Consider the following 27,880-nt stretch of genomic DNA (forward strand, 5'->3'; position numbering starts at 1 on the left):
ACCAGTCCGGGTCACTGGCTGGCGGAGCTTTTTTATTTTTGCTTGCCTAAAGAGGTGGAAGTGAAAAAAGCAAAACTGAGAAAATGCACTTTCTATCTTATCCCTTTAATCATATTGTGACTGCTCAGATTATTTATCTTGGGTCAACTGGGACGTAGTATAGTATGTCCCACACAGAGTTATGAATGCGTTAAATAACTATAAATCATATTAAATGTTTGCGGTTCTGTATTTCAAAGGAAGCTTGCTGATAATCACTGTGTAATTTGGTACATATTTTAGGGACAATACTGGAGACAGACAGTGTTAAATTGTTGCACTTTGAATTTAAGTAGAACCTGGAGAGCCTAGCAGGTCAGCTGGATTTGCTTACTCATAACTCAACAACATTTTATAAACTCCACATAATTCCCTAAACTCGAATAACAGTCTCAGAGCATTGTCTCTGTAATTAGTCCCAAATTACACAGCTCTTTCCAGGAAACAATGGACCATAAAATAAAAGAGTACACACCGTGTCTCATTAGAAACTCTGCAGTAGACTGTAAAAAACACAAAAGAATTCCAAGTGCTAGGTTAAGATGTCATTTATCTTTATTTCTATGAATGTAATTTAAGAAGAAATAACAGCCTTTATTGTCCTATCTTGAAAAATGTCTTAAATATGAACAAATGTTAATTTATTGTATTCTTTATCTTGTCCTTGATGGCCTGGAGCGCTGCTGGCCCGCGAAAATATGTGGTGCAATATATCAAATGGATGTAAGGCGTATTATTGTCGTCCAACTGTATTTAGTATTTAATCCGTCACAGATGTTAGATTACTTGCAGGTTTTTGATATTTCTCAGCACAGTGTGTCTGATTGTGGACCAAAAATAAATAATCCAAACCTCATGCTGCATTTGTTTTATTGGCAAATAAAACCATTTATCGTTTGTGTCGTTTCCCCCCCCACATCGAAACCAGAGAATTCACAGAAATAGTTTGAGGCCGTGTTTGTTTTTCAGACTCTTATTTTATTAATATTTCCACACAATGTTTCCATGAACAAACAGTTTTCCCCGTTGACAGTAAATGGTCAAGAGTTTCTCCCTGTACTCGCACTGTAAACTGTCCCACTAACCACGTCTGCTGTAAGACGCTCTGCACAGGTAGAAGGCACAGGGGTCGAGACTCGAACTGGTCTCTACGGCAACCACTTCCGCGTGAGCGAAGCCGGTTTCCTTCATTGTGTGACGTAAGGCACGAGGAGGCAACATGGAGGTGCTGTAAAGGCAATATGATGAGCTACTTCTTTAGTTTCCTTTTTAGCTAAAAAACAAACAAAAGAAAGTCCTTCAGTGGGTTTAAAAAATAAATCACATTGAAGCTGCATTCAACATTTAGAGCATTAATGCAACAGCAAACAGCGAAATGGAGGATGAACGTCTACTGGAGCAGAGAATGAAGTCGCTCTCCCTCTGAGTGTGTTACTGCCACGTGGCTTTTAGTGCATGTGAGGGTCCCCTACTAGCGCACTCTACGCCGCTCTCAAACAGCACACAGCGGCGTCCCGAACGCGTAGCACCCTCCTCCGCTTCCCCCGCAGCTGCACACCGTTAGCTCAGTCAGCAATTTCACCGCAGTTTGCGCTGTTAGCAACATTAGCTGTTAGCTGCCCGCTCACCTTCCGCCATGTTGAGAGGCAATAGAAATGCTCATAATCTGGTATCTTGCACCTTTTTTAAATTAGATCTTTAATATGGAATTTGGACGTGTAGTCTCATATTTAAATATCCGTTGTAGCAGTTAACAATTTAAAACTATGTTTTCAGAAATAGTTCGGCATTTTAGGGAATTAATTAATTTGCTTCTTTTTTGTGAGAGATTCAGATGGATGCCAATATCTTGTCTGCCTGTAATATATAGAGCTGAGAGATAAACAAAAAGGGTTTTTGTAGGTGTATTTTTAAATTTCTCCCCTGCTGAGCTAAGCTAACAACGTCCTGATTCACACATTGACATTATATTCGGAGATTGATGTCCATCTTCACACCCTACTTTCAGAGAGAACACGCATAAGAACATTCTCCAAAATGTCAAACTATTCCTTTGAAATAGATTTGTAATCTACCACAGCATAAGCAATTTCCAAACTTCACATGAAAGAACATTTTGGCGCTACAACAGTTGTAGTGTTAAAAGGAATTCACTGAATGAAACCAACATGTTTGTTATATACACCCGACACAGCTGATATATTGATTTGTATAAATAATTTACAATAATTTCATGCATATGTGTTTAAAAAAAAAAAAAGTTCTTTTGTGAACGTTTCTCAGGAGTCTTTCTTTTTCCTGCTTCTGCTCTGAGAACAAATGTTTTGACTCCAGGACAGTTTGATGCTGAACGTTCTATTCTGGTAATGATTTGGTTTCCCTTCAGCAGAACATCCTGAATCATTTGTGTCCCCTGTCTTTGCTGAGAGAACATAAATGCCGCTGTGATTGATCCCGATGCCTCATTCCTCCTCTTTTGGAACTCCGTCGGGGTACCGGTGCACCAGCTCCTCCACCTCGATCACCTCCTCCACCAGGTCACGGATCTCCTTGATGCAGCCAACGGGCCGGGCTTCAGGGCTCTCCTCCTCGGCGGGCTCAGATGGCTGAGAGGTTGCTGCATCTGCCGCCTCCGCCTGGGCCTGAGGAGACGGCTCGTCGCTCGTGGCTTTGTCCCCAGCGGGATCGTCCGAGCTCACAGGTGATCTGCCGACGTTGGCCTCCTCCTCCAAGACGTCGGGGGTCGTTGAGGCTTCGTCCACGCTGCTCTGCGTTGTTTTCACATCCTCCATGGACTCCATGTCTGACGGGGCCGACTCGCTTCCCACCGACACGGCCAGAGAACTGGGGTCTGAGACGGTCACTGGTTCGGCCTCCTGTCGCCTCGTGCCCGAGCAGATGTCTGCAGAAGTGAGTTCAGGGGTTTGACCACTAGAGGGAGCCTCTAACTTGATTTCTGAACTTCCACAGTTTGTCTCTCCTTCACTGCTGGCTGCAGTTTGGGACCCAGTGCTCTCTGCTGAAGGGTTTGCTGGTTCGTTAGGAGGATCAGAACTTGGTACAGGAGCTTCCATCAGTGCTGCTTCTTCTACATCTGTCTTTATGCTTTCTACAACAACGGGGATTTCTGACGGAGTGACTTCTGCCTCGTTTGGAGCATCTGTCCTCTGAGGCTCGGCGGCCATCTCCACTCTTTCCGTTTCGACAGAAATCTCGTCCTTTTGGATGACGGCCTCTGGAGACGCCTCTGTGTTGACCTCCTGCGAATCACTCGGGTTGGATGCGTCTGCTAACGCAGGGGTGCCTGCTTCTGCCTCCACGGTTTGGAAGACGTCTTCCGCCGCCTCCTCACCGACAGCGACACTCTGAGCGGCATCTTTTTGTTCAACCTTCCCCAGGGGCGTCTCAATAACGGCCGTGTCCGGCGAGGCTTCGCTCTTCTCCGGCGGCGCTTCCTCCTGTGGGCTTGGTGGCAGGCCGTTGACCGCCAGAGGAGACGGGGGCTGGCGCTCAACGGAGATTTTAGAGGGGGAGGAGAGCCCCATGGCGGGGGTACCCGGAGTGGAGACGGGCGGGGAGGAGAGGCTGGAGCGGCTGGACTGACTGAGCAGGTCTCTGCTGTCTGTGAACAGGTTGTACTTCTTCAGGCTGGCCGCCTCCTTCACCACTGCAGGAGAAAACGGGACAGATTAGAGGCGTGTGTGTGTGTGTGTGTGTGTGTGTGTGAGTGTGTGTGTGCGTGTGTGTGCGTGTTGCTGATTTGTCACCATCTGTGTAACTTGTGTCATACCTTTAGTGACCTCCTTGTCCAGAGATTGCAGGAGGATATCTTCATAGACGTTCTCAACATGGATGTAGTTGGAGTGGTCGGCGTAGACTGACTGCTCGAGACCCTGAAGCTCCTACAGACACACACACACACACACACACACACACACACACACGTACGTGTCAGGCTCTGGATCTGTCGTATCTTTCTGAACAGGTAAGTCTGTTAGAGTGTTTGTGTGAAACTCACAGTTTTGCAGGAGGCCAGGTTCTTCTTGATGAAGGGCAGAGTGATGGAGACGAGCGCCTCCCTGGAGATCCTCTTCCTCACTGTGCTGCTGTCATAGTCGTATTGCTGCAGGACACAGAGGGGAGAGACGAGACTCGTCACTTCATGTCAGGGAGGTCTTCTTTTTTCTTTCTTTTTTCTCTCCCCCGCTTCCTCTCTCCCTATCCCCTCCCGTCCACCTCTCCCTATCTCTCTCTCCCTCTCTTATCCCCCTCACGTCTCATTCCCGCTTTCATCTTTCTCTCACATCTCGTCCCCGTCTCCTGCTCCCTCTCACCTCTCTCCCCATCCCTTTTCTCGTTCTTCTCTCCCATCACTCCCTCTTGTCTCTCATTCCCGTCTATAGTCTCTCTCTCTCACCCCCCTTCTCATGTCGTTCACTCTCGTCTCTTGCCCTCTCATCCGCCCCTCTCTTCCTCTCTTTTGCCCCTCCCTATCTGCTCTGTCTCTTGCTTCTCTCCCCCATCCCATTTTTTGTTCCCCTCTCCCTCGTATGTCTCTCTGTCTCTCTCTCTCTCTCTCTGATTGGATTTGTAATGGCAGTAATGTGTTTCTTAATTCACTAAACGTCTGTTCCAAAGAATCGTTCGGAAACATGTAGGATGGTGTTATAAATTACAATCTGACCTTGAGCACTCTGTGTTTGGCCTTCTCGATGGCAGAGCCGGGGTTGTCGGGGTTGTCTTGGACGGCTTTGTTGAGCAGCTGCTCGAACGTGTAGGCTGCGTTCTCAGTCAGCTGAAGCACACAAACACAGACACACACGAGATCAGATCAGACAGCAGTTAAATGCCCCAAACACAGCGGAGGAAAACAAAGCAGCTGGAAATCCCATCAGTGTGAAATATCATCAGCAGACTAGTAATGTGTTCACACACTGAAGTGCCGAGTTGATGTATTGAAGAAACATACATTACAAATCACAATTGTGTCAAAATGTTGGCTAATAAAACGACTCGCCAGAAATATTCCTCCGCCCACTCTGTCTGAGCAGAAAGATTACAGCTGAGTCCGAAAGGAGGAGAGAGGGAATGAAACCAACCCTCCTGCGTATGTGTGTGAGGAAGTATTCGGCCCCTTTAAGTAAAAATACCAACACAATGTAATAATACTCTATAATACCCTACTTCAGTAAAAGTACAGAAGTGGTAAAGTCACAAATGTGGTTGTTTTTTCTGTCAAAGATTTGCTTTTGTGTGGTGGAAGTGACAAATTGGAGGCATCTGAAACATGACGAGGCACAGAGTGTGCGTGTGTGTGTGCGTACCTGCTGCAGGTCGATCTGCGCGCTGTGGATCACTCCTGAAATGTTGGAGAAACCAAATCTCTCCTGCAGGTGCTGCAGTTTCTCCTGCAGGGAGCCGATCTTCTGGTAGCAGCTCTGCAGGTCGGGTCTGGCCATGTCTGCTAGAGCCTGAGAGCCGGAGAGATGAGGGGGGTAAAGAACAGCCCGTCTTTGTGCACTCATGTAGCTGGGGGTCACACTTATTTTTGAAGGGGTGATCAGAAAGGAGCCCGGCAAGTAAATGTCACAGTAGGAAGTAAAGTGACATGATTCTGTGTGTACTTCCAGTCAGTGAAGGCGGATCACTCGGAGAGTTGGCAGCTGTTTTTTTGGTATTGAGGTGCCTACAAATACCGAATGGAAAGTTATTACGTTTCCCTTCTCTATCCCCTCGACCGTCTGTTATATGCAGTTGTGATGCAATGTTGTTATATTGTTTTTAGCTGCTTGGATTTTGTAGTGCTGCAGCTAATACATATTGACATCATCTAACCACGTGTCGATTTATTTCCTAAAGCCAAGTGTGACGTCCTCAAATAGCTTGTTTCATCCAACTAACAGCTGTCATAGATCATCTGTCTAAAACACAAATATATCAAATTTACTGTCACTATGCATAAGACTAATCAATGTGGACATTCACATGTTGTCTTTATTGTGTTGTTTACTAGACATATTGTTGGAGTGTTGAATCTTTTTATGTTGAGCTTTGATGATTTATGACCTGAAATTATTAATTCATGAGTATAAATTAGGCCGTGCTAAATCAAACTATCTTCGTGGTGAATAGTTGGGTATAAACACCTTCAAGGAGGCCTTGATTTAAATATTCATGAATAAATAATCCCTTTCTCATGCGGAAAACTCTGCTATATTTTGGTTGGTCTTCAATAACAGAGTAAAAAAACAACACAAAAGAGGATATTGGTGATTGACAAACCTTCTTCAGTTCCTCTTTGCTTGCCAGCTGCAGGACGTCCTGATACACCTGATCCATGGCGTGTTCGCTCAGCTGCCGTCCCTCCAGGAAGCCAGAGCTGACCGGCTCCATCAGCTCCTCCAGGACTGAGGCCAGGTACGGCTGGACGAACTCGGAGCACAGCTTCTCCGCTTGCTCCGACACTTTGGCTGGAGGGAGAAATTCCAAATGTTTATTCTCAGAAAACCTTCACATTCAAGGCATAGGAATGCGGCTCGTCCCGCGTTCGACCGCACGGCGTGTCAGTCGTCCGCCGAACGTTACCTCGGACTTTTTCCTCCAGCTGCTGTCTGGAGTTGAGGATCTGGTCCATGTCGGAGTGGATGAGCACCTCCTGCTGCCGGACCGACGTTCGACATTCCTCCTTCAGTGCCGAGAGTCCCTCCAGCAGATGCTCCTGGATCAGGATGTACGCCGCCTCCACCGTCTGGGCACAAACAAGTCAATTGATCAAACACAAGTCGTATAAATAAAGTTTTCAGCTCATTTCTTACTGCTTGAAATTGCTCCATATGAAGATTTACAGTAGAGTTAGAGTGCAATGCGGGGACTAGCCCACAGCATGAATGCATGATTTATCATTCTAGATTTAACTGGGTTAAATTTGTGATAAAACATCATCAGAGGCGCCGCTGAAACGTAGATTTACAAGGATAGAAATGCTCCTCATGGGCCAACTTTCAAATTAAAACCGATCATTTTTCATCTGCATGACGGTGAGCCAGCAGCATCATCAGTCACAAAGGATATAAAAAAGGTATCAAGTTAACAGTGTGACTCACAGCAAACCAGACTCTCTTCCTCTCCGTCTTCTTGGCCTTGAGGCGAGGCAGCATATCTTTCTGAAGAGACGGCAGCAGCTGCTCCATCACCACGTTGGCCATCACCTGCAAACACACAGGCAGGACCGAAATTATTATTATTTGTTTCTTTTTTTTGCAACACATCATGAAGCATTTAAAATATCTTTAAACACATTCAAGCCCTTTTTTTGGGATATATCTCAGGTAACCAAAACCCAAAGTGATGTCTGTTTACGATTATCCATTAACCACAACCACTAGACTCTAGAGGTTCCTCTATTTACACGCTAGTTAGTTAGGTTTAAGAAACACAGAAAATGCACAATAAAATAGACAGACCCAGAACATTATATATATATATATATATATATATATATATATATATATATATATATATATATATATATATATATATATATATATATTATATATACAGAGGTAGGTTGGAAGACATTTGAAAACAGTGCGTTCATCACTGACAAGTTCACTGTAAAATGTCCCACAGAATGTATCTTTGTCACAAATGGTAAAAAAAGAAAAATCTAAAGGGATCTGTATCCAAAATGTTAGTTTATCTTAAAACAATACTATTCACATATGTGTGTGTTTTTTTTAAACCTCCCAAAGATATCAGTATCAGCCTCATAAATCTATATTAACACTCTGAATATGCTCTATGTAAGCATAGCATTGACCGAATTATCAAGGGTCCTAAAAGGGGATTTTTTTTTTAAAGAAAAGGCCTCAAGACACTGTTACCATTGGTATCGGTCTTTAAGGTTTTCACATTACCAAATACATTTGGAACGAGAAAAGGCTACGTCTTATGAAGAAATGTTCTCGTTAAAATATTTGAAATAGTTTGGCCCAGTTGGTAATGAAGCCTCGGGTCACACAACACAAACTAGAGAGAGCTAAGGGCTGGATCGTTGTCTAAATACACATCGAAACGGACAGTGGTGCGATACATTTGCCAGACTTTTCTTCATCCAACAGTGCAGAAGTTCATGAGAAGAATATTCATGTGAAGAAATCACACACACACTCACACTCTATCTAAATAACTGATTGTAAAGTCTGAGACCTCGACTGATTTATGATTCTGATGCGGTGGCTATAAAACTGCTGCCAACATTTCATTCATTCATTCCTCTCATGTCTTTCACTGGTGTGTGTGTGTGTGTGCGTGCGCGTGTGCGTCAGACTATGTACAAAAAGAAAAAATGCTGGTGAGTGAGTGGGAGCCTGTGTACTTTGGTGTGTATTTTTTACTTCATACGTGTATGAACTGCACGCTAGGAGCAGAGAAAACAGGACATTACTGATCTATTGCTCAAACAAATTGCCTTTAAAAGGGGTGTCCGTGTGTGTGTGTGTGTGTGTGTGTGTGTGTGTGTGTTTCCTGCAGCAAGTCAGACTTCCTCTCACCTCCGACTAATTGTGACTGAACACAATGCGAGTGAACGGCAACACAATGGAGCATTTACACCGTCATTATATGGGAGGATTCCTGAACGAGGACGGAGCAAAAAACAGCAGGAAGCACAACGGCAGAGCAGAGAGCTCAGGAGAGGAGGAGGAAGGAAGGTAGGAAGGGAGAAAAAGAGAGTAAGGAGGACGCTCTGGGGGAACAAGCTCCACTCGTGTTCTCAGTGTTTTTTCCGGCCGCTGGAAGATTACAGCAAACCGAGTGAGAGGATGTAAATGAGCCGTGACTCTGATGAGTACACGCCCCCCACCCGTCTGCAGTCTTTGTGCAATGGTTCTACTTTCACTTATTTTAATGTGTTTCTATCTGTTGGTGTTTTATTCTTCCTCAAGTCTGTATTTAGGTCGATTAACTTTTTTCCTTTGTGAAGCACGTTGTAATGTTCTGTTATTTCCAGGTGCTGCGTAAATAAAGCTACTTACTTACTTATGACTGCAATACTGAAACATAAACCTTCAAACTCGTCAATGAAACTTGTACTTATACGATCATTTAATCTGCAATAACGCCAGCGCTGCTGTCATTATGCCATGAGAGCCTCTCTGCCTATTCAATGATCATGAATGTGTCTCCTCTGGAGGACCATCAGCGGTGATGTCTCAACCGTCACAATCAAAAGGTCAGAAAGATAATCATGGATTTATTCTTTAGCTCTCGTATCTTTGCAAAATGTTTGGCACGATCAAATGAAAACATCGAAAACAGAAGGCAACGAAATGATGCCTCGGTTACAAATAAAAGGGATAAAAGGTTAAATAAATAATGTAATTAGGCATGTTACAGGTCGCTGCAGTAGGAACAAATGTCTGCTTCTGTCCCTACAAAGGCATCATCATCATCATCACTCCACCACTGACACAGTTCAGCCACAGTGCGCTGCTCCCCAGACAGATGTTCTGGTCTCGCAGCAGAACATCTGCTTCATGAACGTTTCGGTCGTGTGCAGGATCGAGCTTATCCGCTTGACTGACGTAAAGGTTCATCCCAGAGTAAACGAGGGTTATATGAAACAGAAGAGAAAAATAATGAAGTATGTATGTCTTTTATTCATCTGTTCTTCAACAGGAAAGCTTTCCTGTGGACTAGAAGTTATCGTATGTTGAGTTTTTGCAAGAAATTCTGTGCAGTTATAGTTTCTGAATTGTCACTTGTTTGGTGTCTTTGCAACTAAGATGCATCTCCCGTCTGAGTCAAGTGCAGGGTCAGGGCGGTTAGCCTAGCTTAGCATAAAGCCTGGAAACAGGAATCACCTCTAAAGCTCGCCGATTACCACATTCTCGCCTCTCATCTGTTTTAACCTCCTCCACAATTAACAACATGTTGAGCTATTCCTTTGGTGGAGATTAACTGTCAGCATGTGTTGACCGCAGGAGGAGCAGCTGCTGCCGACGTAACTTCTACTGAGAATCTGAAAACACCAAGAAAACGAAAAGAGTTGTGGGACGCACCCTGACATCGCTCCCTATCAGCATGTCCCAGGCCTCGTATTTGCCTTTGTCCTGTCTGTAGAGCTGGATGGCTTTGAGGAAGGCCTGCACTTCACTCGTCTTCTTCTTCAGGAAGTCTGACAGAGAGGAGCGATGGAGAGATTAGCAAAACACACAGATGAATAATGAGTCATCGGTCTCCAGCGCGTTCGCTTTATTCTAAGAGATGTGAATGAAATGCTTCGTCAACTCGCTCGGCAGCACAGAGCGGAGATGTTCTGCTTTAACTTGATTATTAAAAAAAAAAAAGGCCTCGGAGCTGGTGTGGCAAGTCTGTTGCCATGGCAACTGCCGAAAGTGATTTAAGTGATGCCATGCAACCTAAATCCGTCTCTCGAACACGTAGATGCTGCTGCTGCTGCTGATACAGTGACGTTGCTTCTCAAATAAAATTAAATGGATCATTAGTGACCATGTGTTAAAAAAGGAAAGTCATTTGTAATCTGTTTTATTCCATATCTGGGCAACTAACTACTATCATCATCATCGGTTATAAAATGTCACATATTACTGAAACTGTCCATCACAATGTCTTAAAGTCCATGTGACTGTATAAGCGACAGAAAACCAGCACATCTGGAGCCAGTGAAGCTCTGGCATGGTAATATGTTACTAGGATCTTGAGTGTGTTTTTGACAACTATGAAAAAGAAAAACTATAAAAAGAAGCCAAACTTTTTTCGTCCCGACTATCAGCAGTGCCCAATATTGAAAACTGTAAAGAACTGAACGCTGTTAGTTATAATATCTTGTCTGGTTTCTGTTTTAGGACCAACAATTCTGCCAACTTCAGACTGTCTTTAATTTAGTAAAGTTAAAGTAAGTAAGTTAAGTGCAATTAAATAAGCATTTAGTAGAAAAACAAGTTTACAATCTCTCAAAGTAAGATATCAAAACGAAAACAATCCCAAAGTACCAAACGATTCCCTCACCCTCAAAGAGAATAAGAGAGCCATCGTGGATGCGTTGCAGCAGAGGATGACAAACCACCTGTGGAGCATTTCGACCGACCGTATCTTCTGGACTCACCCTGGTTCTGGTGTCGGATGCAGTCTGACAGGATGGAGAGGAAGGCAGCTTTTTTGGGCTCCTGTCTGAAGCAGAAGTAGGAGTCTCTCCTGTAGGGCAGACGCAGGTAGACAGGCAGCGGTCCAGGCATCCCCGACAGAGGCGGAGCAAAGTCCTCCTTCACGTCTGATCACAGAAAACATGGAGATCAGCTGATGGCGACCACCGAACTGAACGGAAAGCCGTTGTTTTAGCCACAGCGGCAGCTTAGCATTCGGTATTTTCTACGCCATAGTAGTTGTGAATGGAATGTGGCGTTTCACTTCTGCTCGCCGTGTCTTCAGCTCATTGAAGCATTAACGCCTCATCACGCATCATTGTTTCTCAAAGGCCTGCAACAGACCGATCCGAGTCGAGAGAGATGCATGAATGACTCCTCAGCTTTCATATGTAATGTTTTTAGGCTCTTGCCGGTTCAGTGACTGCTCTACGTTGTGAGCCGCCAAAGCAGAGGAGACTTTGACCCCCTTTCTCAGAGAATAAAAGGCCCTCAGGCACAACAGTACGAGCTTCGGAAACAACTCAATCTCTCTCGGTTCTATGTAAGTCAGGGACACAAAGGATTCACCATTTAGAGTGAATGTTTATCGAGTCAGATGTTCTTAATAAAACACATGAACATTATATCTATGGGAAGTCAACAGCAGCAAAAGCTTAAAACATAAGGAGAATAAAACAGTGTTGACAACGGTCGGTTTTGTTTAATTTGATTATATTTAAAATATAAAAAAGACACTTTGGGAACCATTTAGTTAATCATTAGGATGTGTCTTATAATATATTTACCTGGTCCTCTTAGTTTGAGCAATAAAATACATACAATGTGCCCATTCTATATAGATAATTTAGTACAGTATATTGTGGTTATGGATGAATATAAGTTACCTCATAGATAAAACCTTTTACTGGATGATAATTAGTGATTTTCCCCCCCAGTGCTTTGTCATGAATTAAGGTATTCTAACACGATAGGACGCTTAATTAGCGATTTAATCTATAATCTGCTTAAATCTGCTCACGCCTCAGACATGCTGCTTTAGTTGAGAGTAACACGCAAATTAGAAAAGGCGAGTAAAACAGGTCACTCCAGGTGAGCCCTGTGGTCTGAAGGCAGCAGTATTTTTTTGGGGTGGGTGAAGCCACACAGTAAATAGACTGGAAACAGTCTGGAACAGAGCCTGTCCAAACCTGCCTGCTTCCACACAGGACACCAGTTGTACTGCTGGACACTCAGACGGATACCTGTAAAGGAGTATTCCACTGAAAACCTGTAGAAAACACCTGCAGACTTGAAGTCTCTTTTTTTTCTCATCATTAGTTTTTTACGTTAATATCACCACATTTCTTCCAAGAAGAAGAACAATTTAAGCTACATTGTATGACATGTAAAAGCAGTTTCCTGCTGCCAGAAGAGCACTGACTGAACACAGTCTACGGCATTTAAATAAACACACAGTCAAACTGCAATGTGTGTTTTTAAAATGCATGTATGAAGTAGACTGAACTAAATCAACCAACATGGTCAAAGTGCTGCTTCATGCCTGCGTGTCTTAAACAATGTTCTTCCTAAATTCCTTCAGTCTTTCTTGGCTCCCGAAACTCCCACCTGAGCTGCTTTTAGCTTTGTTGAGAACCCGTGGGTGGGAGGTTGTTGTTCAAGATCACAGAGGAAAACAGGTTTCTCTTCTTCTCCATTAAGATACAAGGCTTACAAAAAATATGATCAGATCAAATATCTAGAGGGAAAACAGTGAGCTCCAGTTTAAGAGATGCTTTGTCTTCTATGCGCACACAAAAAACCTACGCGAATGGCCAGTATGATGACATATTTTACAATTTTCTGATTGTTGAGTCTGTGAAATGTGGAATAATTGTCTTGAAAAAAAAAAACGCAACCTGCATATTTTATGGATTTTAAAAGTAGAGAAATATTGAAGGATACAAATCTAAGTGAGCATGAATCCTGCAATCTTTTTTTCTTCCTCTCATGTGTAACTAACAGGTGGGGACGATACCCAGCATCCCTTTCTGAGAGCGTGTTTGTGTGCAAACAGCCAAATGACAACATTGCGTTAAGAAGCTCATCCTCTGCTTAGGCTACTGTTTACTTACGTCTCTTTTCAAAACACCGGAGGCGGAAATGCCCGTGATCAAATACAAGGGACATTCTTTGTGAAGCTGTGAAGTCCACTGAACCACACTCATTTATTGGATAGATGAAAAATTGACAGTTTTCGCAATTTCTGTGAGCAGACATTAATATTGTGATATATGGCAGAAATCAATGTCGGAGGAAGAACGCAGATCCTTTAATTAAGTAAAAGTAGAAATACCCAAGTGTAAAAAATACTCTGTTACGAGTAAAGCTCATGAAGTAAATAAAATAAAGTACAAGTATGTCCAAATTATACTCAAGTAGCATAACATACTACGTACTTGTTTCCACCACTGGCATTCTACATGTTGTGTAGCATTACGTTGCATGTGATGTGTCAATAATTAAAGTACAGGAAGAGTGAATAGACAACATATTTATTATTATCTACGCCAGGAGATCATGTAATATTTGGTTATGCTCAAGGTCACACTTGTTGGATACATATTAAATTGATAACAGATTTTATTGACAGTTTTATACCATCTTTAACGGCTGACTCCACACTACTCTGACCCGGCCCGCTGCTTTAGTTTGGACTCTGCTACGGATTATGAATGGTTCCTCTTTGAATTGCATGTACACATGTATGTATGTTATGTACTTTTCTAGTTTAAGATGGATTGAATTAAATCAATTAAATTGCTCCATCTTATGGGTGCCAGTAATTGATGCTTTGTATGGTTTTATTTCACTCTGTCTGTTACAAAGATATCTTTTACTCACTGGTGTCATCAGGGAAGCATTTGTCCACCATGGTCATGTACTTCTCCTCTGAGGTCAGCACAGTGCCCCCTGTAGGCAGCAGCGTCTGACGGGAAGGAACCCCTTTCACAAAAGTCTGGAGGAGGAAGACAGGAGGAGAAGAAAAAGAATAGAGGGCAAGAGGACAAAGAAACAAACGGAGATGAAACGTGTCCTTTTGTACGGTAGTATGTCCACGCAACAACGTGACGCGTTGGCGCTCACCTCCAGGCTGTCGTGACACTCCAGGCAGTAGTTGGCTCTCACCACCACGTACCTCTCCTTCCACTTCCTGGTCTCGTCAAAGAAAAGGACGCACTCCTCATACAGCACCTCGCCTCCCTCAGGAACCGCCTGCTCAACACACACACACACACACACACACACACACACACACACACACACACACACACACACACACACACACACACACACACACACACACACACACACACACACACACACACACACACACACACACACACAATGAACACTCAGCTAAAAACCTAGCAAGAATTGTATTTGGTCCTCTGAATTCCCTCTGCAGTGAACGTCTCGTGTATATTTGTGGATAAACACTTTGGATGAGGGTTGGGTTGGAAATCCAGTGTAACAGGAACACTTTTTTTTCCAAAGAAAAGATGTTGTTGAATTTTTAAATGTCAGCACCGACGCCGACACTTCAAAACATGGACAGATAAATCAAAGCTGCCTGGCGGAATACCACAAGAGTGACGAAGGGGAGCTTGTACACTAGGATATGTTTCTTTTACACTTGCATGCAGTGCGCATTAACATTAGTCTGTGTTAGGAGTTGAATCAACCAATCAGCTGTCATGTGCAAAAAACAAGGGTCTACTCCAGGGTCTCCTACCAGCTGGACGTGCCATGGGGAGGCATGATTGGATGCATGACCCTCAACTGGCTCACAGCCACGAGTAATCATTATTAGTTCATGAAACAATTGAATTAACAGTTTGGCTCTGATGTTGATAAATACCTCCGCTTGGCCTTTTTTATAAATTAATTCACAGGTGAGCCTGAATTGGACAACTGGGACAAAAAGTGGGCTGAAAACCATTGTTTATTTTCATTTTCTGATCATTATCTCTATTTGATTGTTTTCCTATGGGCCCTTTCTTTAGTTAGTCTGGATGTAATCCCGCTGTTGGCTTTTAATCACAGTTTACACACCGTAATCTAGGTGACTCCTCTCTGTCTCACACCGCAGGATGACGTCACAGATGTTAGTCACACCTGCCCATGTGCTTACTGCTGCAGTAACTCGGCCAAACCTCTGATTCATTGGACCCATTCATAAAGAGAGAATGCTGACTAGGGGAGGGTCTGGCACCGGTGCAGACACGTACCCTCTGTTTGAGCAGCTGTGTGATCTTCTCTTTGTGCTGCTCCAGATCGTCTTCCACCTCGGAGAAACGAGCCAGAGAGAACTGCTTTGTGTAGTACGGACTGAACTCCTTCAGCTCGGCCTCGGCCTGGCCTGGAACACACAGAGAGGAGGAGAGGAAAACAACGGTTACCGACTGGTTTCAGTGGGAAATTAAGCACCGATCGTTCTTGAGGACGGGTGTTAGATACTGAGTCGGAACATTTTCAAATTGAACCCGTGGTCAGGTTTCAGCCCGACAATAAGAACGAGGCCACTCCGCTGTGGGCGTGTTTTTCTCAGGTAGAGGATGAAATATGAACCAGGAAGCCTAGTTGGAAAACTTCTTAAAACACAAAGACGCCTTATCTGTGCTTCCCTGAGACCAGATTCTACTGAAGTGATTCACAAATGACAGAGAGGTGTGGGGGGGAGAGAGACAACAAATATCCAGGGTAGTAAAGTACAATCTGGTCCAATGGAAGAAAAGAAAATCTCAACTTTTTTTCTAAACATTTGTGCAGTGTTGCATTCGCCAAAATATGTCTCACAACAGAGCATTCTTCAAAACAAAACCTGAGCTCATCTATACGCTCATTTTCCATCTCATCCTCAGCGCTGAGACATGCCAAAGTCTTCCTCCAGCCTGGATAACAAGCACCAGATGATGTCACGTTGTACCCGAGGTGATCTCTGGAGAATACAGTAATCAGGACGCTGCTGCTGCTGGTGTCTCTCTCTGGGTCGTGTGAGTAACTTCTATCCAGATTACGAGCGTCCAATCAGACTCTTCGTCTCTATCCAAGTCCCCGAGGCGACTCTCACCACATCAACCAGAGGCCTTTCGCTCCGTCCCTCCTGTGGTCTGTCAAACCTACGACTACAGCTGGCATTACACTCACAGGATTACCGAGAGAAAAGAGAATCCTCTCAGATTTCCCTCCATTCCCGTTTGAACCGGGCCAGATTCCTGGCGCGGAGTGATTCAGTTTCTTAGGAAAAACTAAAAACAAAAGACTTAAGCTCCGTCAAAGTCACTGCGGAGCGTCCCCCGTTTTCTGCCGTCTCTCTGCACGGCCGCAAACCACATCACAAATACGACATTCAATGAGTATTTACGCAGCTTTAAAAGCTCAATATCCACTAACTATTAGAGGTAATTCCCAGTGACACAGCCTCCACTTAATGGATAAACATGCCTGAACAGGCGGCTGCTGTGCATCGTCTCCCTCACTGTAGTCAGTGTTGATGTCGGGGTCGACGTGCTCTGTCATTATCTCCCTGGGATGTTTTACAGCAGACTCCACATCACTATGGTAACAGAGGCTGTGGTGCTCCGTCACGCCGTGTGTCTGTCTGGGTTAGAGATGAATTTAGAAAACGGACGAGTCGTTTCCGTGGCTCAGATACAGGGCAGAGCAACAATTCCACCATCACTAATTTAACCACTAATCAAAATGTAATTAGGGTTTTCATTTGCAGTTTCATGGGCTAGTAATACACAATATACATTCAGATATGTTATGGAGGATAGTTAATAGATAGATAGATATTTTTTATTAAGAGCCTTCAACATGAAAGATACGTAGACTTTTTAAACTTAAAAATGTCTTTAACTGTGGCGCGAATCCAATACAAAACATAAATTATAGCCCACAAAAGAAGAGCCCTATAAATATATGTATTATTAAGGTCAAAATTCAGGGAAGCTGTAATTTCATATTGCATATACTGAGAGGTTCATTAACGCTTCAAAACTCCTAAACAATGCAGAAAAGACATGAAAAAGGCGTCCTTAATTTTAATTAAAAAAGATATTCCAGAGCCCTAATGCAAACCAAAGTCCCAACTGTAATAACCTTGAATTGATGTCAAATGATTCGAATTGTGTGAATTAGGGTCATGACCTGTGTTTTTAAATCATATTTCTGGCCACCGTATCAAGCATTTAGGCACACATTTAGATTTTCATAGATTAGTGTTTGCCGAATGATTGACGACGGGGATTTTAAAGGTTGTTCGCAGCAAAGCAGAGGCTGTTTGGAGCTGTGGATGGAGGATCTCAGGGGGCCTCCTTGTTTTTTCCTCAGTCTGAGACAATGCAGTGTGTGTAAAAGCGTTAGCTCCATGTCTCGTCTCCCCATTGACCCCGACGGGCCTTCCGCTTATCCCTCCACTGATCAGCTACTCAGAGTGGATATCCTGCTCCCTGTGTGGGCAGTTTCCATTTCCTGGCCGGTAACACTCCACAGGGATGCCTTTTCATTTGTAGATGTTGATTTCAGAAGGTCCACTGGATGCTCTGTTCGTCTGGACCAGAAACAACACCGAGCCGGATTTCCATCTACTTTTTTGTGGATGTTTGGGGGCAGAATTAAAACATCTTGGCCTCTTCTCTAGTAGCCCCATCAGTACAAAACAAAGCGCTCCCCAGAGGTTGAACCCTTCCTGTTAGGACAAAATATCAACTTTACACGGGACATATTTAAATCCAACTGTAAGGTGGGTGATCCAGGTCCGAAATAGACACGATGATGTTCCATAATCCAAATCTGGATGAAACAGCCACAGGACTGTTTCTGAATGTCACCAATGGAGGATGTCTGGTCTCATGGGCTGAATGTCTTGATGCAAAACCGGTTGGGCACCTCGATCATTACCTTATTAAACATTTTGGTGCACGGCTAACTTTTCCTTTTTGCATTAATAATCCCTAAAGTCATTCCTCTAGCACCACACACTTTACATTTTTCAGAGCGGCTGGTGGTTTGGATCCAAGACCTATACTGCAAGAAATTCTGGAAAGGCTAGTTCAGCCCTGACAAGGTAAACATACCCTGGCAGCTCATACTGTACTGGCATAAAGGACAGGCTCTGCTTGTTTGACCGTCAGTACAGCCTGCTGTCCTGCTTCTGCACAACAGCACCCAGTCAGGTTGGAGGTTCACCTTTTTTCCAATAAAGAGAAGCTGTGAGTCACGCAGGGAGCATCAGAAACTCTTATGGACACAAGTGAAGTTTTATTCTCCGACCCGTGGGAGGACGCCCTGCACAGAAAATGCATTTTATTTGAGGGCTGGTGCAGTCCTTCTGAGGTTTGATCTGCTCTGGCTGCCAGCTGTGAGGTACGTACACGTTTTCGACGAGGTATAATTGACTCATTCTCTGCAACTTGAGAAATGTGCCGCACAAATTTAGGAGCTGAGAAAGAGCCTCATCTTCAGGGACTCCTCCTCCTCAGAGTTCATCTCGGTGCACGCTGCTCCCGAGTTGAAGACGGCCCTCATCCGATGGCTCGGCTGCCGCTCATGCAAAATAGCTTCAGCCTCCATTTGTTTATCAGGTTGTGAGGCCTTCTCACACCAGAGTTACCTTTTATATTTCAATATTTATCATTAGAAATTATACATATATATATATATATTAATAACAATTATAATGATTATTTTCTTTATAATAGTTAACAAATAAAAGAATGACCATGTTTCTTAAATTGTGAGCTTTGACATACAGTATGTGTTGCCAGAAAATGTATTAATAACAGTTTTGAGAAACGCAGAATGCACCTGCATCACCAATCAATAAATGTATTCATGTAATTGTATCATATTTAAATCATATACGGTTGTAAATTGTCCACAAAATCAATTGAGAAACAAGTTATGCATAAAATGACTTCTTTTCTTTGTATGCTGAACACGTGGTGTTGAACCACGTGGCACGGCCCCTAATCAGTTTGCTACAGTCCCTCAGAAATCTGTTTGGGTCGGACACCTTGTTTATTTTATAAACAAAACAATCCACTATTCATACAAATAAATCACTAATTATTCAGAATTACTGCTTTGCTTTTGTTTCCTGGGGACACTTCTGACTAATCAGCATGGCTGTAAAGGAGCCAGTGTAAGCCATCTGCTGCTTGTCATTTGTGTCCTGGCACGAGTAGAAAACCTCCACACAGATTAAGACTGAAAATTGTGCAAAGTGGCCAACGCACATTGTGAAGACATTCATAAAAAGCACAGCAGACACAGACAAGTGTCATAAAAGCAACGTAAGTGGGTAATTCGGAGCCAATTAACCACCGCGGACAGACATCGCCTCTCAACATACTCTGTTGTGTACAGACAACAGCAACTGGCACACGAGTGATAAAGTGGTGCAGCCAATTTAACCGCAGACTGCGATAATATGTTTGTGATATGATGCTCACAGTTGGAGTCAGACATGAGAGTAGGAAGTTTAATTATCAATAAATCTGCATAGTTTCAAAGCTCAGATGGCTGCTGTGCTTTGTGACCAGAGCAAAGCCTCAAATTTAATTTACCATCGACTGTACGTCACTTATCAGATGCAGGAGCATATCCCAGCATGCACTGGGCAACCGGTTGAGCCCACCCGGGCCTCAGATTATTACAATCTAAAAGGACTAAACTCCCCACATAATTAATATTCTCATCGACAGACAGATGTATTTTAAGACTACATACTGTAGGATTTGAACTCCTAAAACATGAAAGGGATCAACCAATCAGCTGGCTTGATGCTTAAATCCGCACAGCGTTGAGATTTGGGAGCTGGTAATCTCCTCTGCGAGCATGCGCATGACACCCTTCTCTGAGTAGACTTACAGAAACATATACTGAAGGTATTCTCAGTGAACCATAACTCCTTTCTTAATTCACACATGGTATTAAACCTCCAACTATGACTCTGTTAATAAGAGTTTATCACATTGTGGGACTTGCACATTAAGTTTGGTAGCTCTGAGTTCACGAATAAATGAGCAAAGAGCCCCGAGACGGGACTGAGGTCAGAGGTAATAAAGTGCCCAACACTAACACACACATACATACACACATTTTTCTGCCAGGAAACTTGACACACTGACGACTGAATACTTCAAATACTGCAGGTTGGCTTCTGACTGCGTGCAGCACAGTATGTGACACCTGTTGGCACTTTAACAAGAAAATGAAGAGCCACACCTGCGGACTAATCCACGATGTAGGCGGTGAACACACAGAATAATTCTGTGGTGCGTAAAGGATTCACTTTTTAGCTACAGTACATTTGTCAGAGAGGAAATGCTTTTGAATCAGTGTTTTTTTTTTTTAAATATATGGTGGATGATAGACTTTCCATCTTGCAAAGCTGCATTTGACTGCTGCTAATTTTTGGGCAGTAACTCTTTCAACAAACATACCGACATGCGAGTCTTGCAAACAGCCAGCCTGTCCTCAAACAGAAACATATGCTGGAATGCGAGTGTTTGGTATGTGAACTATGAGTGAGAGTTGTGTGAAGTGATTCAGCTGCAGCTCGACTCACAACCCCCCGTTTCACTGGAGAGACCGGCTCTTCCACCTTCAACGTTCACAACGTCAGACAGCGGAAGGTGCACAAGAGTCCCTTCAGGTTTCATGGCCTAATGTTTAAGTCTCAGATGTGTTTAAACTGGGCCTTTGAATTTAAGTGAGGGAACAAAAATGTTATCAGTGAATGCTGGAAAAACACACAGAGAGCCCAATCTTCCACCATGGCTGTGTTTGATCACCTTTAACCTCAAGGCCAAAACAACGCACAGGTGCTATTTCACACACAAAAAAATGTAATTTTATCAAATGAGTACAGCAATTGTCCAAGCGGTCACCGACTACCGAAATTAATCTCAAGACCAGATCTGGGCGACACCTCATGTATGAACCACATGATGATGGTAAGCAGCGTCTCATTAAAGAGCTGGGTCGAAAAGTACCTAGTTCAGATTTTAACGTTTCCTCCTTTACAATGTACTGAATATTATTTCTGTATTATAATTGTTTAAAAACCAGCGCAACACCTTCTAGTGCACAATGACAACAAATATTAATAAATAATTAATTATTAATTAAGAAACAAGAGATTTTTGCATTAAAAAAGACGAATTGAAATCTCCAACAGGTAAATCACATGAGGTCCAACGGTATGTGTGTGTGTGTGTGTGTGTGTGTGTGTGTGTGTGTGTGTGTGTGTGTGTGTGTGTGTGTGTGTGTTTGTGTGTGTGTGTGTGTGTGTGTCATGGACATGTCAGTGCTGGTCATCTGTTTTCACACACGCTAACATGCAAACACACAATGACTAAATGAACAAGTATGCACAACCACTGCTGAAATCTCTTCAACAGTTTAAATCTAGAGAAGTCCATGGGACGTCAGCATCTCATCAATAAAGCATATTCAAAAATGGCCAAAGTACAATAAAATGGTCAGAAATTATTTTTGTTTTTTTGCACATACGAGGCCACCATGTTGCTGCTCCGGCTGCTTAGACGAGTTCATGAAACTGGGAAGCTCAGAGAAGACTCTTTGTGTAAATTGTGGGAAATACCCACGACACCGAGCAAGTCACTGCAAGGCAGAAAAATGTTGGAAAAAGACTGTGTGTGTGTGTGTGTGTGTGTGTGTGTGTGTGTGTGTGTGTGTGTGTGTGTGTGTGTGTGTGTGTGTGTCTCAAGAGGAGGGTCTGGGAGTCGGTGAAATATTTTTTTCTCATTTTTTTTCTCATTTTAAGAGCAGAGAGAGGTTCACTACACGTTCATGAAAACATGTCCACGCTCCTCTCCAGCTCAGCTCATAGCACGTCTTTCGCTCATGTGACCACTACCGTTTCTGTGTCTGTATATAAATGACCAGAAATAGCAGGAATGCAAACTAACCTCTTTCAACCACATATTTCAAAAGCTGAAAAGATAAGTCAATTCATCGATTAGTCGATCAACAAAAGTTTCCTCGACAAGCTTCAGTAAGGTCTACAGTCACGCCGGGCACGGAGGTGCTTTTGTGCCAACATGCTCCCAATGAAGATTCTAGCAGGTTAAAACGTTGACCAGATGATTGGTCCCCTCTCGTATCCTCTCTCTCCGTCTCTCCTTTAACCCGTCTCTCAGGTCCCCTCCTCAAAACAAAGATGGTGGCCGGGCATGACTCCTTGCTTGTTTCGTACAGCAAAAGGAAACGTGTAAACATGTTTTTGTAGTTAAAAGTTGTTTTGGTGGTGCAGCAGAATATTTTCCGAGGACTCTAGAAACTGATTCAGTGCTCAGTGTGGTTAAAAGAGACCTTGTGGGTTTTCTAGCAGACGGTCAGGGATTCCTCTCTCAGTCAAATGGAAGTTTTGCTCCAAGACAAGAGAGAGAGTGGAATAGTCAATGAAGATAAAGAGCTGCACTTGGAAAGGTTGCTTCAATAAACTTCCCTCACATGGCTGACAGGTTTTACTGCCCTGGTTATTAGAACAGAGGCGCTGCATCAGATGGGCGTCGCCACGCGAGAGCTCTTCTGAAACAATAATGAACTCATCTGTCCGTTCGTGGCTTTTACAAGCTGCAGAGCCTGTTTGACGCTCCCATACCATCATATCCGGGTGATGAGCAGCAAGAGCGCGCAGCTCGGCCCTCATTCCTCGTGTTTGCACTCAAAACTAGCCGCATCCAGACGACGTGACCAGAAAACTGACCGCACCGCTGCACCCTTTAAATCATGACACTTGAAATAAAAGACGAAGAGCACCGTTTTGGAAAAACGAGAGTGAGATGAGAATCAGTCCGTGTGTATCAAGGACAGAGCTGGAGACTGTGGTTAGCTTAGCTTAGCATAAAGACTGTAAATTAGAAAACTACCCATCCACACCTCTCAAGCTCACAGATTAACACATGTATCTCATTTGTTTAACAAATCAAAATATCCGACTAAATCTCCCAACCTGTTGCACAGAGGCACTGCATGGAAGGATACGCTGTTATCCATCAAGAAATAGTTCCAGCACGCAACTCTCCCTTCAACCACAAACTGCTTTTCTATGTTCGCTTTTGTTTATGAGTTAAACAAACATGGAGTGTTTTAATTAGTGAGGTTTAGCGGTTGCCAACTGCATTTTTCTTTGGAGTAGTGAGAAAATGTGTGTGTGCGCGCGCATGTTTGTGATAAAGAATTACCAGATCATTTAAAGTGGTATAATGAGGCTGCAATCTCCAATTGTTTTCATCGTTTCAGGCGACGGTGCCGTGCTTTACTTTCATGCAAATACATAAGTACATACTTTCCTGGCTACTCAAGTTTCAAGGTGAGCTGTGTTTGAACAGCAGTAGATTTGCAGTATTTGCATTGTGTACAGTGGACACTGGGTCAGAAGGAGTAAACAACAGGTGGGTTTCCAGCATGGAGCTTCAGCAGCAGCAGCTTCCCGTCTTTGTGGAGAGCAGTGCATTCAGATCTGGGCTCTCACAGTCTCCCAGCTCCTCTGAATATCTGAGGGGTTGTGTAATGGCAGCTGGAGCGACACAGCATGAAGAACTGCAGCCTGCCAGCAGAAACCAAATAATCTCTACAACTACTTCAGCCATGTTAGGGAACTCGAAGTTTCAATCATGTTTTCTCACATTTTAATGGCACTGACACACTCAGTTTTTTCTTTTTCTGGGTAATTTATATGCCGGACAGACGATGTAATGCTGCACACTGAGCCGGGGCTGACTTTCTTTGAGGCATTGTGGGAGACAAGCAAGTTGCAGTTTTACTCCACAAATGAATCCCTTCCATGAGACTCAGAACACCACCGGCAGCAGGACAGCTCCCGCGACGAAAAGTAACACATCAGATGTCACAGTGAAGAGCAGAGAGCTGCTTACATCTGACAGCAGGACACTCACTTTAGTTAAAGTCTAGCGGGGCTGTGGAGCCGGTTTTCAACAAGTGGCTCCCCATTTTGTTTATTTTAATGGACAAGACGCACAACCCTGTCAAAGGCTTCACACTACAGGTGGCAGTGACGCGCCAATGAACACAACAATGCACCAACAACAGGTCGAGAAGAAGGAAACTGAACGCTGGTAAACGTGGACGTAAACCATTCTGTTTTTGTTACTTAATGGAGGAAAGATGTTTCATGGAAGAAGGGAATGCGTAAAGCTCAATACACACAATGTGACTTGGTGAGCAACACTGAACGCAAACATACCTTCGCCACCAGAGTACCGCAAGTATCTCACACACACACACACACACACACACACACACACACACACACACGTGTCACTTTGACACGGTTAGTACCAGCACAGCGGTTCATCATGCGAGACACAAACTGGAAATACCCAATGAACGACTTTCCCAGCCGTGACCAGGTCGCTGACGTTCTGCTGAACCAGAACCAGAACCAGAACCAGAACTGGCTTGAGGGCCGGTCTCCTGCGCCCATCCCAACACAACAATGAGTCACTGAGTGATGGTGATGGTGAGCAATGGTTTCAGGGAAACCGCTCAAACCGTTGAGTAATGCAGAAACCTTTCAGAGGGGACAGCAGATGTTGCGCCTGTTGAGCTCCTCCGTTTGTCCCCTTTGGTGAAATATGCGGAGAATAAACATGCCTCACCGCTCTGCCAGATGTTCAAGACGCTCGGAAGCCGCATCGTTGTGCTAAACATCGCTACGAGTGGTTTGGTGTATTCCTCTACCGAGGATCCACATGTTCATAGTCTCGAACTACGTGTCACAAACGTGATTTTAGTGTGGAAAAAGCCACGATTCCATGAAGCACGGACACATGTTGGAGCAATTAGTCAAATGTGGCCTCCACAACCTCATTATCATGTACTCAAAGTAGGTGTTGCAGATTTGAGCCTCTCGTCTCTCCTCCTCTCTTCATATGCAGTCTCAATTGCAGCTCTGTGCGTGCCAAAAACGTTGTTCGGGCCATCGTGTCCCATCAGATAAGAGTTAGAAATTGGAGGAAAAGGTACATGTTACATCATACAGCTCAAACTCAAAAGGAGGACACATATTTGGAGTAACACGCATCGTAAATCACATGGATCCTGCGCGACAAAACCAGACATTCAACCCAACCCAGTACACTATGCCACCAAATATTCAACAGATTCCTCCGTTCACACCCACCCCACCCTGCACCCTGAGAGAGAGAGAGAGAGAGAGAGAGAGAGGATCGTTTTCACCGCAAGAAATGGACGCACGGTGTCACCGCTCTGGATTCGGCCTCCACTTAACCGCCCAGCCAGGAAAAACTGACGAGGCAACCATGAGAGCACATGGCTCGTCCCGGAGCGCGAGCCAACCGAGCTGCGCAAGCCACAGCTATCTGGGCTGCAGGAGGTAAACGGCACCCAGGGGACCCCATTAAACAAGAGCCTGAGAGCTGGCTTCCTCCAACCTTGACCACATATACACACACACACACACACACATATACACACAGCATTGTTTGTCGGCTCGTGTGCGAGACCCAGCAGGCCGAGAGAGGGAACTGAACAGTGACAACCAAAATATGCAAAACACATCTCCGTGATTTCCCCCTTCACACAGGACACGTTCTGGGCACAGTGTGGCACGGGGGTCAACATGTTTTACTTTTCCCATGCCCGCTTTCAACGTACAATACTCTGTAACCACGGCAACAGCCGAGGCAACCGGTGTCAACATCGACACCTGACACAGAGGCAGTTTCACAGGCGATTATTTATCTGAGTCCGATAATATCCAAAAGGGGAGGACCAGATTATTCTGCGTTTTTGCAATCATTGTTGCCATTTGAGTCTTTGTTCTCTTTTGTTCATGCTTCACCTTGTTTTCCTCAGCTTTCTCTGACTTTTCACCTATATTTTGTCTGTTTACATTGACGCGGTTTCACTGAGCGCTGACCTCCGCCTGTTGCTCACGTGACCCAAGAAGCCAAAATGGCTTCGATCGGGTCACGCCGGGTTTCTAGACTCAGACGAATGAAGCGCTGGAACTCTCCGCTCATCGTTGCAGAACAAAAGGCGCTGATGCAAGTCCAGCTGTTCGATATCTGACAATAAACTTCAACTGGATGCAGAGAGCGTCAAACATGATGATTATTAAAACAACTCCACCTGACTGTGACCGTACATTCTGATGGATTACATCCCACTGAGCTGCATCGGATGCTGAATTGATCTCCGCAGCGAGCGGAGTAATCCAACCATGCAGGACATAGACGCATCATACCAGAGCTGCAGCAACTCGACGATTCATAAAAATGTATTAGTTGGCAACTGTTTTCATAAACAATGATGTCTTTTCTCTCTCTGTTATGCCAACATGATCAGTGGTTGCTGACGCAGCACCACAACCTGCATCAACAACCGTGTAGAGGTTTGACATTTCAATGAATCCTTAGTTACAGCCCTCATCACTAATATCTACAGTGATGTCCCCTTTCCATTCTCTCACATTTCCATGCCCAAAAACCCATTCATAATTTGCTTTTTTCCCCAGGTGGGAGGATCTTGTATCCCAAACTGAGCGATACATGAAGGATATGACTGTGATTATATGGTCTCCAAACGTCCTCGTGATTCATCTCACGCATGCACACTTAACACCGACATCCCAAAATAAAGCAGCGGCATTCAACTATCGTCGTCATCAAAAGCGACTTTGGTCTCTAGATGTTGAACACCTGCGAGCATCCCCGCCTCTCTACTCTCTGTGTGTGTGTCTCTCACACACACAATGACAACAAACCACTTTTTGTCCACTCACCATATCCACTCAGGGACACACCCAGAAGCAGAGGACACAGAGGACAAAAGAGAGAAACTGGGCTTGGCACTAATGTCCCATCTCGCTTTTCTTTTCCCCCTGCAGGACTGGAAAGGCAGGAGTGACCGGATCAGCCCCTCAGATAGCTGAGAACACTGACAGAGGATGAACCCCCTCTTGGGTTCATCCTCTGTCAGTCAGACCACACTGAGTGCACGGAGGTAGAAGGAGGATTTAAGATAGGGGAAGATATGTCTGTGGAAACGTACAAGAAACCCAGACAGACGAGGTGCCTGCAGCCCTGGCTGACATATTCAGATATCTGGGATTAAGTTCAGGGGAAATGTTCCACAGAAACTCTCAGTTGAGGGACATCGACACGTTAAAACCAGAGTTCAATGAGACTCCCGATTCCGATTAATCGGCAGAGAAGATTACATTCACAACCCCCCTGATGCGCGCTTCCCTGATTGATTTGCCCATTCCCACTCATCCCCACTAACACTCAGACACGAAGCTCCACGGGATCGCACCGGCAGAGAAGTGGAAGTTTCACGGAGATCTCGCGTGTTGAAGAGGAAACGCTGTGCGTCCGCGCCGCGCCGCTCCAAAACGCGCTCCAACCCGTGAATGTTTGTATTGTTATGTATCATGCGTATTTAATACATAGATATGTGTATATGTATTTACCTTTGATGTAGTTGGATTTGGTCTCATCCAGCAGACTGGACGCGGAGATCCCCATGGCGCTGCTGCTGCTGCTGCTGCTGCTGGGAGAGGATCCACAGGTTAGGGTTCCGTCCTCAGGTAGCCGAAACACCGACACATC

The 27,880-nt window shown here is 44.2% G+C and overlaps 1 protein-coding gene across 1 annotated transcript; it reads right to left on the minus strand.

The window, feature by feature from the left end:
* Positions 1-1,006: 1,006 nt before the first annotated feature.
* niban1a (niban apoptosis regulator 1a) lies at positions 1,007-27,859 on the minus strand. Its single transcript, XM_079220589.1, has 14 exons — positions 27,742-27,859; positions 15,476-15,606; positions 14,331-14,459; positions 14,088-14,202; positions 11,168-11,332; positions 10,101-10,216; positions 7,143-7,247; positions 6,625-6,787; positions 6,322-6,509; positions 5,364-5,510; positions 4,724-4,834; positions 4,058-4,162; positions 3,830-3,941; positions 1,007-3,706 (listed from the first exon to the last, which is right to left on the minus strand). Exons 1-14 carry the CDS (start codon positions 27,794-27,796, stop codon positions 2,502-2,504), a joined length of 2,847 nt encoding a protein of 948 aa, XP_079076715.1. The 5' UTR covers positions 27,797-27,859; the 3' UTR covers positions 1,007-2,501.
* Between the last annotated feature and the right edge of the window lie 21 nt (positions 27,860-27,880).

Source organism: Taurulus bubalis (genome assembly GCF_910589615.1).
Source record: "Taurulus bubalis genome assembly, chromosome: 7".
Classification (NCBI taxonomy): domain Eukaryota; kingdom Metazoa; phylum Chordata; class Actinopteri; order Perciformes; family Cottidae; genus Taurulus; species Taurulus bubalis.

Bases quoted from the DNA above. Each gene is read 5' to 3' on its own strand.
- niban1a (XM_079220589.1), bottom strand. From the start codon at position 27,796: ATGGGGATCTCCGCGTCCAGTCTGCTGGATGAGACCAAATCCAACTAC. The intron at 4,163-4,723 runs GTCAGATTGTAA...TGTGTCCTGCAG, and splicing joins CCAAACACAGAGTGCTCAAG to CAATACGACTATGACAGCAG. The intron at 3,942-4,057 runs GTGAGTTTCACA...GTGTGTCTGTAG, and splicing joins ACCTGGCCTCCTGCAAAACT to GAGCTTCAGGGTCTCGAGCA.